At 46.9% G+C, this 19,515-nt stretch overlaps 1 protein-coding gene across 3 annotated transcripts in view; it reads left to right on the top strand.

Moving 5' to 3' along the window:
• The window catches only part of PALLD (palladin, cytoskeletal associated protein), a 262,050-nt gene that overhangs the window by 19,500 nt on the left and 223,035 nt on the right, over nt 1–19,515 (top strand). For all 3 annotated transcript variants that reach the window (XM_077144442.1, XM_077144440.1, XM_077144441.1), the window contains 5 exons: nt 5,332–5,398; nt 6,647–6,752; nt 9,019–9,093; nt 16,241–16,382; nt 16,884–16,907. In XM_077144442.1, the coding sequence (XP_077000557.1) occupies nt 5,391–5,398; nt 6,647–6,752; nt 9,019–9,093; nt 16,241–16,382; nt 16,884–16,907 (355 nt within the window). In that variant the 5' untranslated portion in view covers nt 5,332–5,390. The remainder of the gene's footprint in view (nt 1–5,331; nt 5,399–6,646; nt 6,753–9,018; nt 9,094–16,240; nt 16,383–16,883; nt 16,908–19,515) is intronic.

Genomic DNA, 19,515 nt, shown 5'->3' with positions numbered 1-19,515 from the left:
AGTTATGAAGTGCAGTGTATTCATTGGTGTGAAAATGCAGTTCACACTGTTGCGAGGGGAAAGAACGGAATGATGGGGCGGCACAGCCTCTGCCACACTCACAGCCTCTGCCACACTCACAGCCTCTGCCACGCTCACAGCCTCTGCCACGCTCAACCCCGCTGGTTATTGCACTGCACACAGTGGTCGGGGGTGCTGTCCCAAATGATGCTTCCCCTTTGATTTTTGTTCTTGTATATTTCCTAGTTTCTTTTCCCTAGAAGGAAGTATTTAAGTTTTAAAAATGGAAAGAAAGCCCCTTCTAAAGTCAAGACAGTGGCTCATTTTTGTGACGCTGCTACTGGCATTCTCTTGCCGGAGTGAAGCAGAGATCCTGGCATTCAGTTCCTTCATTCCGTATTGGAGACAAAAGAGAAATAGTTAATATTCAGGCAAATAAAATTAGATGAACAAATAGTCATTGCGAAGTTCACAATGTGTATCTTTTCAGGGTGAAGCCTACATCAAAAGATGAAAGTGGTGGTTTGGTAAATACGGAGGGCAATGTTAACTTGGCGTGGGAGTGGTTTTTCCTGAACAGCACGTGCAAAGCAGAAGAGTCAATGGAGAGGGTGGGAGGGAAGGGAAGGGGTGCCCCGGGGGGGGGGAGAGGGAAGGGGTGCCCCAGGGGAAGGGGAAGGGGTGCCCTGGGGGGGGGAGGGAAGGGGTGCCCCGGGGGGGGTGCCCCAGGGGGAGGGGAAGGGTTGGAGGGGAAGGAGATTGCTGGAAGAGACGGGGAGACCCGCTGTGCCACCATGTGCAGGTGCGGCGCTGGTACCTGGGACGCAAGGGGACCTTGAGGTTTCCCGGGGCTTGGACAGGTGTGCAAAAACCAGGCAATATCTTGTTCAGGAGACGCAAACCTTTTCGTCCTTAACCTTTCTCTGCAAATCAGCAAGAAGTGAGAAGGGCTTTTTAAATAGATGCATTCAGAAGGTATTTCTTTAATGCTTTGAAGTTTAGAATTGGGTAAGAGCTCGATGTTTCGCTGTCTGGTGTCTGGCCGCTTTGAGGGGCTTTTCCACCGGCCCTCCGCGTTGTGGTCTGAGTGGAGGCGGCTCCCGATGCCCTTGACCCGCTGGTCCCGCCCCGCCCTGCTCCCCACCGCGCCCCTCGCCTGCGCCTGGTTGTGACGCTGTCTGCTGCCCCTTTTCTCCCCCTGTTAACCTTCTCCGTCCATTTTCCTAAATTGCCACTTTTCGTCCCCGGCCCGCGGAGGTCTGGGCGCCTCCCTCCTCCCGCGGCCGGGACTCCAGGGGGCAGAGGCAGGGGCGGTGTGGGCACACGGCGTGGACCCCAAGTCCAGGAGACATGAGCGCCCGTTGCATCGCCACTGCTTTCTGCTTAGGGGACCTGAGCACACTGCTCAGCCTCTTGGTTCTTCCATCTTCTTATCCATGAGGCGGACGTGACCCGTGCTTAGTGGGGTCGGCAGTGCCGTATCGCATGAAAGCCTTACGTGCCCAGCAGACGGCCAGGAGGATGGTCGGTACTCAGGAAGTGGCCGCTCCTTCCCAACCCCCCTTATCGTTTCTCAAGTGACTTCTAGTGTTCAGTCACGTGATGGGTGCAGTGACATGAGTGGTGTAACTACGAGGATGCTGGGAGCTCAGGAGAATGACCGCTCTGTCTTGCAAGGACCAGTATCCAGGGGAGGCTGCACAGGAGTTCCTTAGGAGAGAGGATAATAGAGCAGGAGGCACCAGCATGGGGAAAGCAGGGGGGGGATCTCTCACCTCCTCTGGGTCTGTGGCTGGGGACGCCGCCCTGTGCACTTCTCTGCCCCCCCTCACACTTGCAGCCCTGCAGCCCACCTCACCCACCCGCCACGCGCCACTTCCCTCCTCCGTGTTTTCTCCCACTGCACCAACACCGCATCTTGTCCTTATCTTCTCTATTGGCTTTCTTGTCACAGAACTAGAAACAACACATGGGCAGGCGTTTTTCTGTGTTTATGTGTCTTTTCACGCTGTACCCCTCTTCCTAGCAGAGTGCCCAGGAGCTCAATAAATTCTTATTTTTGAGCAGAACTATTTATGACTAATGAATGGATTTTGAAATATACCTAGTATGTTATATACTAAGTATATATAAAAACATGTTATATATGTCGTGTTGGTTTCCTTGTTGCTTAACCAAATACCAGGCCGTTGGTTGGCTGGAATGGCGGGATGCCCCGGGTCACGTCGTGGCTTCCTCAGGAGGCCGTGGGTCCAGGGCCTCCTGCCCGCGTCCTTGCGCCCAGGGTCCTCTGTCATGTGGCCTCTCCGGCCTCCCCCTCTCTTCTGGTTCCACTGGCTTCCAGCCTCTGGGGGCTCCCTCTCGCCTTGTCTCTGTCCATATGTCCGTCCCTGCAAGGCCTTCAGTGGTAGCGCTCAAACCCAGGCTGATCAGGGGTCACACCTTAACCAGGTAACTCATCAAACGTCCGCTTAGGGGAGTTCACCGTAGGAACAGGCCAGATCTAAGAACGGGCTTTCAAGGGTCCACAGCTCCAGACCACTGCAGTCTACCCTCTGGACCCCGAGAGGCATGTTCGCCCACATGGAAGATGCATTCATTCCATCGCAGCACCCCAGAGCCCCGAGTCACCTCGGTGACCGTGTTAAATGCAGAGTCTCATCAGCTCTGGCTATGGGCATGGCCCGTCCTGCGACACACTTCGGAGCAGGTGATGTCTTTCCAACCTGCAGTGCTGAGCCCAGCAGTGGGCCCCTGTGGATTTCAGGGTGGCAGTCACATGTGGATCGAGGCTCTGCCCTCCTCTCCGTGGAGCTGTGGACCCTCAGGCACTTGCAGGCCTTTTCCATATGTCACACTGCCCCCACGCAGGGCCGAAGACCCTTCCTGTCCCACAGCAGGTGGCACCTCCCCTGAGCAGCGGGGTGCAGGGCCCACCACCCACGATCCACGCAGGACCCACCATCCACGCAGGACCCACCACCCACGCAGGACCCACCATCCACGCAGGACCCACCATCCACGCAGGACCCACCACCCACGCAGGACCCACCACCACACAGGACCCACCATCCACTCAGGACCCACCACCACACAGGACCCACCACCCACGCAGGACCCACCATCCACACAGGACCCACCACCCACACAGGACCCACCACCCACGCAGGACCCACCATCCACACAGGACCCACCATCCACGCAGGACCCACCACCACACAGGACCCACCACCCACGCAGGACCCACCACCCACTCGGGACCCACCACCCACGCGGGACCCACCACCCACGCGGGACCCACCACCACACAGGACCCACCATCCACTCAGGACCCACCACCACACAGGACCCACCACCCACGCGGGACCCACCACCACACAGGACCCACCACCACACAGGACCCACCACCACACAGGACCCACCATCCACTCAGGACCCACCACCACACAGGACCCACCATCCACACAGGACCCACCATCCACGCAGGACCCACCACCACACAGGACCCACCATCCACACAGGACCCACCACCACACAGGACCCACCACCCACGCGGGACCCACCATCCACACAGGACCCACCACCACACAGGACCCACCATCCACGCAGGACCCACCACCACACAGGACCCACCATCCACACAGGACCCACCACCCACGCGGGACCCACCACCACACAGGACCCACCATCCAAGCAGGACCCACCACCCACACAGGACCCACCACCCACGCAGGACCCACCATCCACACAGGACCCACCACCACACAGGACCCACCACCCACGCAGGACCCACCATCCACACAGGACCCACCATCCACACAGGACCCACCATCCACACAGGACCCACCACCCACGCGGGACCCACCACCCACGCGGGACCCACCACCCACGCGGGACCCACCACCACACAGGACCCACCATCCACACAGGACCCACCATCCACACAGGACCCACCACCCACGCGGGACCCACCATCCACTCAGGACCCACCACCCACACAGGACCCACCATCCACACAGGACCCACCACCCACGCGGGACCCACCATCCACTCAGGACCCACCACCACGCAGGACCCACCACCACACAGGACCCACCATCCACTCAGGACCCACCACCACACAGGACCCACCACCCACGCGGGACCCACCATCCAAGCAGGACCCACCACCCACGCGGGACCCACCACCACACAGGACCCACCATCCAAGCAGGACCCACCACCCACGCGGGACCCACCACCACACAGGACCCACCATCCAAGCAGGACCCACCACCCACGCGGGACCCACCACCACACAGGACCCACCATCCATGCAGGACCCACCATCCATGCAGGACCCACCACCCACACGGCCCACCATCCACTCAGGACCCACCACCCACACAGGACCCACCATCCACTCAGGACCCACCACCCACACAGGACCCACCGTCCACTCAGGACCCACCATCCACACAGGACCCACCACCCACGCGGGACCCACCACCCACGCGGGACCCACCACCCACGCGGGACCCACCACCACACAGGACCCACCATCCACGCAGGACCCACCATCCACTCAGGACCCACCATCCACGCGGGACCCACCACCCACGCGGGACCCACCACCCACGCAGGACCCACCACCCACGCGGGACCCACCACCCACACGGGACCCACCATCACACAGGAACCACCATCCACGCAGACCCACCACCCACACGACTCACCACCCACGCAAGACTCACCACCCACACGGGACCCACCATCCACTCGGAGTGTGTGAACGGTAAATCCCAAGTGCAGTTTGTTTTGACTAATAATTTAGAGACGTAGTGATGCAGGTAATTTTGGAGGGCTGATCCCACAAGAGGTGTCTGATTCAAGCGTAACGCCACGTGCTCTGAAGTTATTCTAGCGTGAGAAAGCGTCTGCTGATTCATGACTGAAGAAGGCATTAATAAGACACAACTTAACCTCTGCGGAAAGGGTGAAATTTAAACCCACATATGTTTTTCACATGTACACCCCTTATTTCATAAATAGTTTATAAGCCATTTAAAACTGTGGCTATGATGGCCAAAGTTATGTAAAATTTAAAGCAATGATAAATCTGCATTAAAAAAAATATAGCTTTGGAGAAAGCTTTTTATGAAAGCTCTTTTTCTAAATGATTTTCTAAAATAAATGGTTCAAGTAAAATTGGTCTGGACCTCATTTTATTCTGTACTTAGAACAAAAATAAGACTTTTATGCTACTTTTTTCAATGGGAAACATTACTCTTTGAAATTATTATAGACACTAATGACATCATAACTGTGTTATTTTTTTCAATGCTTTTTCAGGTGCCAGTTCAACAGATTCTGACAGTGAAAGTTTAGCTTTCAAATCAAAACCTGGAGCTATGCCACAGTAAGTGCCTATGCTTCCATCAGTTATCTGTGTGATAAAGATTGTGAGCAGAATTACAGGAATATGAAACCATGCATGTTGTCCTTTGAAGGTAAAGGTCAATCAAAGATCAAATATTTGAAATTGGAGCACGATTTTTAGCTTATAAATTTGAACTTTGATGTCTGCATTCCATCATCAATATGGCAGAATCTAATCATATACATTGTTAATGTATGTAATGTATATAGCTAGCTAGCTGGTTATAAATGTATGAAAGGAGCAGTCACGCTGAGAATAAAATCAGTGTGTCATTACTAAAATGTGATGAGGACCAGTTTATTTGTGCAAATGAAAGAATATCGAATTAGGCCGGAAGTGAATTTGGAATTGCATCAAGTCCAGATCTGGTTAAACCTGTACGTGCAAAATCACAACATTAAGTTCTTCCTACAAAGACATATGGTTTATTAGTAAAATGTTAATGTCTTGTTTTGTAAAAATTAAACCTACTGGAATTTTGTGGAAGACTCCATTTGTATTGAGACTGTGCTAATCACTGTTGGGTCTGCTAACCCGTGCACAGTGATCGCGTCAGCTCAGCCTCAAAGAAGGACAAAATACAGGTGCTGGAGGGACCTTTTAAAATAATATGTAAAATCATGTACTCACCACCCCTGTTTTAAGATGACGAGATTGAGTGTAGTAAGTTACCTGACTTACCTGAGATTGCACAGCCAGCCAGTTGGAAAACTGGGCCTAGAAACTAACTTTTCTTAATCCTTTCAATATACCTCACTAACTTTTATGCATCAGGAAAAGAAAAAATAAAATCAAGATACTATCAACTGACCAAGACCAGGAGCGAGAACAAAGGGCTGCTAGACTAAATGCAGTTTATCAAACTTTGAGTCAGATATTGGCCTCTACCCCAAAAGATTTCAAGCATTGGCTTCTAAGTGTTTTCTTTTTTCTCAGGATTTTGATGTTTAGCACTTGAGGTCTTGTGGCAATGTCTGTGTTACACAGAGCTGCTTTTCTTCTGTCCGTGTGTTTGCTCCATTAAGTGTCTCTGAGGGGCACGCTCTGCCTGCACTGAAGGCGGGTGTCCACACAGTAGGTTGCGTCTCCATTCCTGAAGCACATTCAGGTGGGGTGGATTGAGTATACAAAAAAAAATTTCTTTTTTTTATTTAGTGGGAATGTTTTCAAAAAATAATTTCTGCTGAAAAAAAAGTCTGACACAGCACTTGCCTCCCTATTTTGCAGAGCTCAAAAGAAAACAACTTCCGTTTCCTTCACCATAGGACCCTCGTGTCCCAAGGCCGGAGTGACCACAGCTGTGACGCAGCCCTTGTCTGTCCCCATTCAGCAGGTGAGTGGACTCCGGCCCAGAGGCCGCAGGGCGCCTGCCGTCCAGCGGACTTCTGAGCTTACGGAGTCGTGTGACCGGACTCCCAGCTAGGGCCCGCCCTTGCAGCGCCTTCCAGGTGCGAACAGAACCGGTAGGTGAACTGCTTCCTCGGAATCCACGAGAGACCGGCTTCCAGCCACCCACCAGCTGTCAGCAACTGTAGATCCACTAGATGCTCCTTTTCCTAACAGCCAAAAATCTTCCACACCAGTGTCTGTTTCAGCCGTGGCTGTTTGTGTATTCCCCCGCGCATGCACCCCCTCCACTTAGCCAATTCGTTCGTTCATGTAAAGTAAAAAAAAAAAAAGAAAAAGAAAAAGAATCCCATCTACCAAGAAAACATCCCCATCCCCAAAAGCAAAATGGACAATAAATAGGAAACAATTTTCAAATTCCTTGATTTTATCATGCATTTTTATTCTGCTTTTATTTCACTGTAAGTCTGTTTTAGCCCGAGAACAGTAATACAAACCAACTCTTGGAAAGTAATTCTAGTGAGCTTACTTTGCAAATACAAAAGTCATGACATTTTAAAAAGTAAAAAATATTAAACTCTAAGTGTCCCCACATCACACACTTGCTCCTTTGCCTTTATGTGACACTGCCCCCGCAGGCGTTTCATCTGGCAGCCTGTCCGGCTGGATCTGCCTTTGCCACCCGCTGGACCCTCATGGATGTTGAAGTAATTACAGTCTGTGCTGCGTCCTCTGTGGTGGGTGGAATTTGCAAACAGAGGATGTAGAATTTGCAAACACAGGAGAGAAAATGCCACTGGGTTGTAAACGTGAGAAGAGCCTGAGAGAAGGAGCGTATAAGCCCTGAAACCAGAGTAGAATTGATAGAAATACTCCTGATTAATGGAGGAAAGTCTGTTTCCTTTAGTGTTTGATGTGTAAGTATTTTATCAGTACCTATTTGTCGTATTTATATCAGATGTTTAGCACTGTTCTGGGCATTTCATGGCAGGGAAAACTGCAGCACCTGTCCTGTTCCCAGACAGTGTGGAGACCGGGATGCGGACAGGAAATAACGCTCGTGAAACTGATCTTGAGTATGGCAGGACATATTGAGTTGTTGCTCAGGAAGTCCAGAAATATACACCGACATCTAAATATCATGTAAACGGTGCATGTTTAAATGGTAAAGATCTACAGGAGCGCTGAGCAGAAATGGCCGTACCTGGCCTTACATGTTGAAGATGAGGTTCTCTGAGACCCCCGTGGCCCCCTCTTGGCGGCCGCATGGCCTGGAGCCTGCACGGTGCAGCTGGGCTGCCTGGCTGGAAGTCCCCTTGCTGAGTACCAGGGCCTGGGCTGGTGATGAGCTCTGTCACCTGCAAAATGGGGCTGCCGTGGGTCGGGAGGAAATGCCACCAACGCAATGCCTCTAGTCTTGGTGCGAAAGGAGGCGGTGAGAAGTAAGGCTCGGGTCTCCTGAGTCACGAACCAGGAGCATCGTGGAGGTAACGAGTCAGGCCTCCCAGTGTCGCCCAATGTCCCCCAGTCTCTGCAAAGTCCTGTGCCATACAGGTCATCAGCATGATCATGGATTAAGAAGCCAGCAATCGTCTGTATAAAAGTGAATAATCAATCTATAAAAGTGAATAAATTTGTTTGAAAATAAATGATTACATACAAAGAAATAGTCTCTATTCACTAGTCTGAAATCCTTATATTTCCCCAAAGATGAGTGCCGTTCAGTGTGCTTCAGGCCCTTTGCATTTTGTACATCAAGAAAAATAATATGTCCCTTTTTCCCCTTATTTCCGGTCACCCCACATGTAGAGAAAAGGAGTACAAGTTAAACTTAAAGTAGGGAGATGTCAGGTAACATACTTTACTCTCCACTGCCAGTAACTTGTACTTTTTAGTCACTGAATCTAGACTGTGTTTCAAAATGAAATACAATATCTGTGAGAACTTCTAAAGAGACCCTGGTGGAAGTCCCTTCCCCGTTAATCCATGTGGCGGTGGCATTTAGAAGCTCCTGCATCCCTTGGGCTCCAGGACGACTTACCTGGCACGGCCCCTGGGCTGCAGAAGAGGCGCAGGTGGGGCCTGCGAGGTGGGGCGTGCGCCGCGGGAGTCCACGGGGTGGCGGCTGCCGAAGCTTCCCGTCGCGCCTCTCGTTCGAGTGGAGCCATCCCAAGAGAGAAGGGTCTTTTCAGCCCATCTTTTCAGCAGTGTGCATGTTTAGAATTTGATCCATGTGTCTCTGCTTTTTTCAGGCTCCCAGCCCAACGTCACCTCTCTGCCGGCCCGATGGACCTGCCTCTGACTGCTTCCCTCCAGTTTTCACGAAGGTCTGACATCTGCGAGTCTCATTGTCGGGGCTCGCTTTGCTCCTTAAATTCCATTCGCATGTGGCTTCTTGTAGCAGGTTTTGAAACCCAGAGTGGACAGATCAGTAGGCTGATTTTTATGTGGGGCTGGAATGTGGGCAGGCCTGGATGTTATAGGGGTGGTCAGTGACCCCAAAGAGCAGAAAGTACCCTGGGAACGCCCAGCAGGCAGGAAACTGTCACAGGGTGCTGTGCAGGAAGTGCTTGGGGGAGCCAGCAAGTTTTATAGAAAGTTTTTTTTTAACTGGACTAATTTTCAATTTGTCCTAAGTGGGCGGTTTGCATTTCCAGGCTGAAGGACGCCCATTTCATCGGCCACCTGCTCAATTCAGAAAAACCTCCATACGGCACTTTCTTAAAAATGTTTTTATTGCAAAAAATAATCTATATACAAAGAAAAGAAAGAAAAACAGTAATTTTCAAAGTACATTTTAGCAAGTAATGACAGCAGATTTCAGAGTTTGGTATGGGCTGCTTTTCCACTATTTCAGATTTTTCCTTCTAGCTGTTCCAAAACATTAGAGGCTAAAAGAAGTATTGATATAGTGATTTCGCAGTCATGCTCATTTGTTAAATTCTGTCTTCTCTGTTGTAACTCCTCCTTCTCCTCGGATCCTTCTCCTAAGCAGAGACTTTTAGGCAATGCCCATTCTACCTTTTTCATGCTGAAAAGAGATGTCAGCAGTAAGGGACAGAGGGATGGAACGAATTGAAGTTCCTCGAGAGACTGACCCTTCTAGGTGTCTGGGCTTGCCTGAGGAACCCTCTGGAGGTTGCAGGTTTCAGGAAAATGAACTTAGTGCATGAAACTTCATCAGAGTCTCAGTTATAGCCCTAGGCAGTGATGCCATGGGTCGGGGTTGGGCAAACCATGGGGATTAGCAAGGTCTGTCGAGGTTTGCATAAAAGTAGCCTCCAGAATAGCCTCTCGCCTCTGCTTGAACTCTCTTAGCCTCTGATGCCTTGTTTCGTTTACACTTCTTTTCCCCCTTTTGGTCAGGAATGCATTGTCGAGTCCATCCACATAGCATTTTTTCTTCTTCTCTTTCTTTGTTTTTTTCTTCTGAGAAAATTACAAAATGCTGCTGAAAGATGTTTTAGAATGCCCAAATCAATGTTTTTATTTATTTGTTTGATATAGAACTTGGCAATCTGTTTCTTAAAGTGGAAGGGAGGACAGGTGGCTCGGACTAGCTGAGGTACTCCCAGAGAGAAAAAACAAGCTGGTATTAGAGAAGGAATTGAATTTGTCCTCTGAGATATCAAAACTTTTCCTGAAGGAGTAGTAGTAGCTAGGATGTTAGTGCAGGCACAAGGCTGCATGGATGGCTGAGTGAGTTAAAAGAAATACCATAAAGATATTCCCATATCTTCAGAACCATGCTTATGAAAGAACAGGCATTGCTGATCATCGAGGAAGGAATAAATTCTTCAGTAGAGGTAAAAAAGGATTGAATCAGACTCCAGCCTCACACTTTTCACAAAAAAAACAATTCCAACTGGACTAAAGACACATGTGAAAAGTAAATCTATAAATCTTTTGCAAAGAGAAGACAAAGGGGGTAAAACTCAGCCTCTTCCCCTCCTGGCTTACTTATCTTTCTCCCCGGGAGTCGGTTCCTTTGTATCTTGATTATTTAAAGCCAAAGAATTGTGTCATTACAAAGAAAGTTTTTTAAAGGGAAAGAAAAACTTTCGCAAGGCAGTTTTATGACATTCGTGTAGGCAACGATTTTTTTCTCCTAAACCCACCTGTGTCCGGCTTTATTAAAGAACTTTTCATGCACGGCCGCGTCGTTTCCAGTAGGACACAGACAACAAGTGGTGATTGTAGACAAAAAACTTCGGTACTCTGCTCCTGGACAGGCTACCCCCAGAATTAAAAACCATGAAAAGGGCATATAAGACCTTTCAAATGGATCCTTCCTTTGATGCTCTGAGTAGGGAACCTCACAAAGCGGGTGGACACTTCACATTTAGTAGGTAGTTTAAGAGCTTTTTTTATTGCTTAAACAACAGGAAATTATTGGCTCACAGATTGGAGGCTAGAAGCCCAAAATCAAGCACCCGAAGGCCATGCTTTCACCGAACTCTGTTCTGGTGTTGGCTGCTGGTAGTCCATCCCTGCGGCTGACCCAGGCAGTCTGTCTCTCTGTCCCCTCCTTGGTTTATGCTTGGGAATCCAAGTTCCCTTTGCTTATAAGAACTGCAGTCGTAGTGGACTAAAATGAACCCTCTTTCTGTTTGGCTTCATCTTAATAGGATCTTTTTTTTAATTAGAGGAGTTGTAAATTTACAGAGAGCCTATACTTAGAGTACAGTGTTCTCGTGTGCCATGCTATTGTGAATACCTTGTATCTCTGTGGTACAACTGTTACATTTCACAAAAGAACATTTTTATTGTTGTACTGTTAATTGTCGTCCATCATTTACGGTGGGATTCGCTGTCTGTGTTTTGGGGGCCTGTAGTTTTTTGTTTTGTTTTAGATTTTAATAAGCAGCCCCGTGAGCAGATCACTGGAAAACCTGTGTAGCTTGATGTATCGTGACCCACACGTTGATTTGGGGTGCCAGAGCCCAAAGTGCCTGGCGGTTAAAGAAATAAAATCCAGGAGCACAGACTTCTCTGCCAACGGGAACTGTGTGAATGTTAGAAAATTCCTCCTGGGCACCAAGAGAAAGCCTGAAAAACGAAGTAGCACCCTCATATGCCCCTGCAGCCCGGAACAGGCATTCTATCAGTGGGACCTCCCCTTCCCCAGAACACAAACCAGGAGCGTTTTGTAGGTTAGAAATACAGCTTTGTAAAAAGAAAAGGGGGAAACAAGATTCCACGGCTTTATAAAACTCGCTAAAAGTCCTTCATGCTGCCTGCTCCGTGGAGCACAGCTGCTTCACTGGCCTCCTCCGCACCCTGCTCTCTGGGCGTGCACCGTGAGGGCACCTGTTTCCTTCCAGGCGGTCCCACCCGTGCCTGCGTCTGCTTTCCTTTCTCCCCAGGGGCGTCTCCTCTCTCCACTTCGCACCGGCCTTCTTAGGCCTGGGTTGTTGTTTTGGAGGGGCGGCTTCAGCAGGTGACGCTGCTACGCTCCCTCATGGCTCTGCCTCATCTTTGCTTTGTCACCTGCAGCATCTCCTCTTGGGCACGGGGGTGCCAGCAGTGGCACAGGGGCTTTGCAGTCGAGGGGCTGTCTCCAGACCCGCCCTCTGCTGCCCGCCTAGGGAGCCCCAGATCTCACAGCCGCTCAGACCCAGCCGCCCCCGCCGGCGCAGATGGTGGGCTCCAATGACAGCGGGTGGGCAGTGGGGCTGGGGGTGTGCACGGGCCTGGGGTGGCATTTCTTCCCCGTGAGGCAGCGTGATGTCAGGTGGATGTGGGCATGCCAGGCGATGGCCTTGGGTGGACCCCAAGCACCCAAGGGGCTGGGACTCCCAGGATGGATGACCAGAGGGCCAGGTGATCTCTCCGTTGGCTCTTGGTATCCTCTGGGGCTTCTCAGTGTTCAGTTAGGTGGGTCTCCTAATTGCTTACCTCGCTTAGCCATTGCTTTTGCCAAAGTAGACATGTTTTCTCTAGAAGAAGCCAAATTGCAATCCAGGGTAACTGGATTTTTTGCTACCTTGGCATCTATTGATTTCCTACATCTCTGACTTCCCAACACTGAGCAAATGCATAATCCCAGGAATAAATCACAGTCTCCTTCCATGCTGAGAGCTCAAGCCCGAGCACCTCCTGTGTGCCATCCGCAACCCCACACGTGGTTTCCTGGACAGCCGGGAGGCTCCGCAGGCATGAATCCATGCAAGCTGAGCCCGTGAGTGACACCTGCCCGCGGGCACCCAGCACAAAGTGGACAGACACACAGAAACCGGCTCTCTTCTCGTTCAAAAAAGAAGACAGGGGGCCATTATCAACAAAACAGAAAATGACAAGTGCTGGAGAGGATGCGGAGAAAGAGGCACACTTATCCACTGTTGGTGGGAATGTCAAAGGGTGCAACCACTGTGGAAGGCAGTTTGGCGGTTCCTCAAAAAGCTGAATATAGAATTGCCATACGACCCAGCAATACCATTGCTAGGTATCTACTCAAAGGACTTAAGGGCAAAGACACAAACGAACATTTGCACACCAATGTTTATAGCAGCATTATTTACAATTGCAAAGAGATGGAAACAGCCAAAATCTCCATCAACAGAAGAGTGGCTAAACAAACTGTGGTATATACATACGATGGAATATTATGCAGCTTTAAGACAAGATAAACTTATGAACCATGTAATAACATGGATGGACCTAGAGAATATTATGCTGAGTGAATCCAGCCAAAAACTAAAGGACAAATACTGTATGGTCCCACTGATGTGAACGGACATTCGAGAATAAACTTGAAATATGTCATTGGTAACAGAGTTCAGCAGGAGTTAGAAACAGGGTAAGACAATGGGTAATTGAAGCTGAAGGGATACAGACTGTGCAACAGGACTAGATACAAAAACTCAAAAATGGACAGCACAATAATACCTAATTGTAAAGTAATCATGTTAAAACACTGAATGAAGCTGCATCTGAGCTATAGGTTTTTGTTTTGTTTGGTTTTGTTTTGTTTTGATTTTACTATTATTACTTTTATTTTTTTCTCTATATTAACATTCTATATCTTTTTCGGTTATGTTGCTAGTTCTTCTAAACCAATGCAAATGTACTAAGAAATGATGATCATGCATCTATGTGATGATGTTAAGAATTAATGATTGCATGTGTAGAATGGTATGATCTCTAAATGTTGGGTTAATTTCTTTTTTTCCGTTAATTGAAAAAAAAAAAAAAAAGAGAAGGGATAATTGGAGATGAAGGGATACAGACTGTACAACGGGACTGGATATAAAAACTCAGAAATGGACAGCACAATACTACCCAATTGTAATGCAATTATGTTAAAACACTAATGAAGCTGCATGTGAGGTATAGGTTTTTTGTTTTTGTTTTTTTTGTTTTTTTCTCTTTCTATTATTGTTTTAATTCTTATTCTGTTGTCTTTTTATTTCTTTTTCTAAATCGATGCAAATGTACTAAGAAATGATGAATATGCAACTATGTGATGTTATTAAGAATTACTGATTGTAAAAAAAAAAAAAAAAAAAAAAAAGAAGACAGGGAAGGCAGGAGAGTGCAGTCAGAAGTAGTGAACACCTTTTCACTTCTTAAAAAAATGAAAGAAAAACTCTTAACTATGAAAATTCTTAGCAAATGCCCTGCCAGAGATCAGATCATTCGGAAGATCAGTTCTGCCCTTGTCACGGGCCTTGGCTTCCTGTGGGGTCTCAGCACACGCACTGCAGGCCGTTCGCTACGTGATTGGTTTTCTTTTATCCAGGACACTGTCCTCTTAGGCAATTAAAAAAATAAATAAGTAAAATTCTTCTGAATACGAATTTTCTTGGTTTTGTTCTATATATGGGTGAGTTATTTCCTTGTATTTTAAGAATTCTCCATGTCTTAGATTAGATCCAATATTCCGTAATCGGAAGTTTAAATGGGCCCCTTTGCAACTTACTCCTGGAGTGGGAAGTAAGAAAGAACAATTGCAAGCAAACTATTTTTTAATTTTTTGATATTCAATAACAAGTATAAAAGATTTACCTCTTTGCATCTATAAAAATTAACCGACTTCTAATCTGTTGGACTAAAAAGATTTATTGGTCTGAAGTTGATGGAGTGAGGGAGGAGGCAAGGAGAGCTGTAGCAAGGAAATAGGAAATGAGGTTCAATAAGGGAGAAGAGGAACATAGGTTATGCTTTTACTCAGAACCTCAAAAATGAGAAAATACCAAAACCCCCGATTTAATAAAGCTGACGTAGAGGATTGGCTGGGAAGAGGTGGGGTTAGTAGAGGAAATGTTGGATCACGTGACAACAGGTGCCTGCCTGTTTTCCTTCTGGTCTGATTCTCATAGGAATCTGCATTCCTTTGGTGTGTAATTGTTTTAAGAACAAGTTTGCATACCATCAGCTTACTCTTTTTTTTTTTTTTTTTAACTTTTTTATTGTATAATATAACATATATACAAAGCAAAGAAATGAAAAAGCAGTAGTTTTCAGTTACAGGACAGATCCCAGAGTTCGTCATGGGCAACCAAATGATCTTTTCAGATTTTTCCTCCTAGCTGCTCTAGAACATTGGAGGCCAGAAGGAATAAATATATATATATTTTATCATCCCAATCGGCTTTTTTTCTTTTTTGTGAAAAATAACATATATACAAAAAAGCAATAAATTTCAAAGCACAGCACCACAATTAATTGTAGAACTATTTCAGAGTTTGACATGGGTTACAATTCCACAATTTTAGGTTTTTACTTCTAGCTGCTCTAAGATACTGGAAACTAAAAGAGATATCAATTTAGTAATTCAGCAGTCATGCTCATTTGTTAAACCCTACCTTGTCTGTATAACTCCACCATCACCTTTGATCTTTCCATCCCTCTCATTAGGGGTGTTTGAGCTGTGCCTGTTCTAACTTTTTCATATTGGAAGGGGCTGTCAGTAATATGGGTAGGGAGATGGAACTAGCCAACCATCAGTTTACTCTTAAACATAAAGAAAAGTCACGGGCGGGCCGCGGTGGCTCAGCGGGCAAGAGTGCTTGCCTGCCGTGCCGGAGGACCCCGGTTCGATTCCCGGCCCCAGCCCATGTAAAAAACAAACAAACAAACAAAATATAATAAAACAAGAAAATGTTTAAAAATGTTTCCCTTTCTTCCTCACTTCCTTCCTTCCATCCTTCCTTCCAAAAAAAAAAAAAAAAAAAAAGAAAAGTCACAATTGTTACCTTAAAATTCTATAAATGCACAAGGGTCATTGCAAATTCGCTGACAGACCAAAACTGTTTACAGGGTTTATGGTAAACCCACTGGTTTCATTATGTGGAAATGATGCAAATCTACCCACCAATGGATTTAAAGCTGGTCGCCCTTACCTGAGTGGGTGGTCATCATTCTACGATGCAAAATTTGCATTTTCCCTCCAAGGTTTAGAACTCTTACTGTTCTGTGATACTGCTTAAGAGCACACTGGAGTCTGATTGGGGGCGTTTGCTTGAATTTCAGGAGCTGCAGAACACAAGGGCCTCGGAGGGCCAGGTGGTAGTCCTGGAGTGCCGGGTGCGAGGGGCACCCCCTCTGCAGGTCAAGTGGTTCCGTCAGGGCAGCGAGATTCAAGACTCCCCGGATTTCAGAATTCTGCAGAAAAGTAAGGAGGGCTCCCCGTTCCCCAGAATCCAGCCATTGTATCCTGTCCATCTTCAACAGTCAAGAAGGACTTAGTTATTTGGGTGACTTGACCTCTGCTTTCAGAGTGGAGAGGCTGGCTGCCCTGCACGACCCTGAGCTACCAGGGCACGCAGCAGTGCCCGCTCGCTGCCCCCTGAAGTTCCCGTGAAGTTGGCTCTTCTCTCTCCAGAAGGAAAAGTGCACAGAGACATTTGTGCTCAAAGTTGTGCAAGTGATTGAGGAGCTTCACAGCCCATCTCTTAACTTCCTAGTGTAAAGCGTTACTGGAACTTGAGTTTCTATATCGATAGCAATACAAACTGATCTGTCCTGTCTCTTTTGTATCAGGGAGTTTGTAACATTTTTTGCAGTCATGTCCTACCTAGATGAGGTTATAGGGAAAAGGATGGGTAAGTTTATTATGAACGTAATCCTATTCTAATACTCTGTTTTGATTTTTTTTCCCTCATGTGGCAAACAGAACCCAGATCTACAGCTGAACCTGGTAAGGATTGTGGTGTTTTTTGCTCTTTTGCTTTCTTTTTTTTGGTAATGTATCTTTTGGGTTTCAATAGTTCTTTGTTTCCGTTTTAAAACCAGAGCAAAACAATGTCTTTGCAGTTCCCTGGAAATGTGAAACCCTCTTAAAGACAATATCGCTTTTATCGTAGGGGTGTACACTGTATTTTACATCAACATTTTTATTAGTAAAACATTACATTCCATTCGACAAAAAGGTCAAGCTCAGGGCCTTAAGCCTTTTTAAAATATATTCTTTTATACTCAAAAAGCAAATTACACTAATAATGAAAAAACACTAAAATTCCAGGAGAAAAGATAAATCTGTTGCATGCTTCTGCTGACCAAAACCCACTAATCATCAGACTCCCAAGCCTAGAAATGTCTCAAATGAGCGCCCGAAAGATATAAGCAAAACTGACCCCAGGCCTTTCTCATTAATGTGTCCTGAGCCATAAACTTTTACTATTCAGCAAGCAGGAAAAAAGTCATCCTGCCCCAGGAACTCTCTTAATTACTGGGTCAGGTGGCCTCAGCCGAGAGCTCTGGGCTCCAGAAGCACCAGGCCAGCTGTTTTCGTGTGAGACTTTTCCTGTATTTATGATCCCTTGTGGATGAAAATGGTGTGCCTGAAGGAAGCGAGAACTTTTACCGTGGTCTTTTGTAGTTTGTCTTCCTTGAGATGACTTTCCATCAGCAAAGTCACCGATTTCATGTATTTCTTGCCAAGAGATAGAAAAGCCCTTTGTCCTCTGGGCTCTGCTGCAGGTGGGTGGGTAGGTCCTGGCGCATGCCCTTGGGAGCCCTGACCTTGCTTGTCTTCGGGAGCTCGAAGGGACTCTGTGAGCGGCTCACGGCAGATTCCTGTGCTTGGTCCTTCGCCCTCCCACATCCGCGTGCTGGGTCTTTAAAAGCAGAGTGTGACCCTCCAGAGTTTAAGGGGTCTGAGGAGCAGCTGGAGGCGATGCCAGGAGCTGCTCTGCTGCTTTCCCATCCTGAGTCCCCTCGAGAGCGTCATCCCACTGCCGTTACTGCAGTCGCTTTCCAGACAGTGCAAATGCACAGCTTCTTATTTTGTCTGTGATGTGTCTTTGTGTAATATGTGCAGTTCTCATTCCCTGTTATGTGGCACTTCTGAGAATAGCTCTACTGCATGAGCTAATACGGAAATGCTGCATGGAACCAGGGTGCAAATTCTGCATTTAATATTTTAAATAAACTTATAGGTTGATAGATATGAAAACAGAAACCAGGTATGTCTTTTATCAAGAAATTGTGAAATGTATGTGAAATATGTGAAAATGTATATAAAATAATTTGTCTTTTGATCCTTTATGTACAAATGAAACTAAAATCTTGGCCAAAAAATTCTTTAAAAATGGCTACTGAAAAGAATGAGACTGCTTTCGATGCTGCATTTCAGATTAAGAGCATATTCGTGCGACTCTTTTTATTTTTAATCATGTTATTACCTATTGTTATCATCTGTGCAGGTGATGATTTAGTACATTTCTTCCATGATCTGGATTGGAAAATGATGAACCAACCATTAATCTGAAAATGTAAAATACTGGTTAGAAACTGCCCAGTTTAGTTTGAGAATGTGTGTTCACAAATTGAAAGCACTCAGTATACTAAGAAGGAATAAGTCTGGGTGAAAGAGAGAGATGGAAAAAATCTACCCCCTGCCCCTTACCCCGCCCTGCTGTTTCCGTTATGGTTTGCTCTTTTGCTTCTAGGATAGTTTTGCTCATGTGTATTTTAATAAAATTAGTCCAAGCAGCTCCACAGAATAGCCTGCCCTCTAGAAGTTACTTAAATGCCTTTCAGGTTAAGGTGGGAAAATCAGGAAGAAAAGGGCAAGGTATGTAGAGCCTTCCTTTTAAACAACAGACCCCAGCTGTGTGTACGAGTTTCTGCTCTCCATCTTTGCTAAATTCTCTTATTTATATTTTCCCCATTAATTAAATTTGAAAGCATTTAAGAAAACAGACTCCTCTGTCCCAACCACAAAAATAGCATTTGCTGAAAACAAATACATCTCAGCAGAGGAATGTTTGAAGCAAATCAGTTAGTACAAGAAAAAGGCATATACGGAGCCAGAGATAGGCAGGCGCTACTAAAAATAAAACGCAGCTAGTTTCTCCTGACCTCTGGCAGTTTCTCTACGATTATATCCACCAGGACGCTGCTAGAATTGCTCCTTTCTCTTTTACGGTGAAGCATTAAAATGCTCTGAACTCTACAATTGGCATGTAATGTTAAATAAAATCCATGATCATACTTTTTTAAACAAAAAAATTTTAAGCATGAGTGACTGTTCGAGTGAGTGCTTATGAGCTGTTGTGTAGGAACATCAGAGCAAAGTAAATTCTAAAACAGGTTACAGTGTATCGCGTCTGACAAAGCCAGGTGTGATTCTTTATGGCAGCCACGTCTTCCTTGTGGGAAGGGTAAAAACAAATGAGTATGTTGGGCTGTTTGTGTCCCTTAAGTGACCTAGTTGACTGTTATATCTAATGACCACCAAACTATTTTCCTAGTTTGTAAGGATTGTCTGACAAGCTCAGACATGTAGACGTTGTGCAGGAACC

Source organism: Tamandua tetradactyla, chromosome 26 (genome assembly GCF_023851605.1).
Source record: "Tamandua tetradactyla isolate mTamTet1 chromosome 26, mTamTet1.pri, whole genome shotgun sequence".
Taxonomy (NCBI): domain Eukaryota; kingdom Metazoa; phylum Chordata; class Mammalia; order Pilosa; family Myrmecophagidae; genus Tamandua; species Tamandua tetradactyla.
This window is presented reverse-complemented; position numbering and strand designations above follow the sequence as displayed.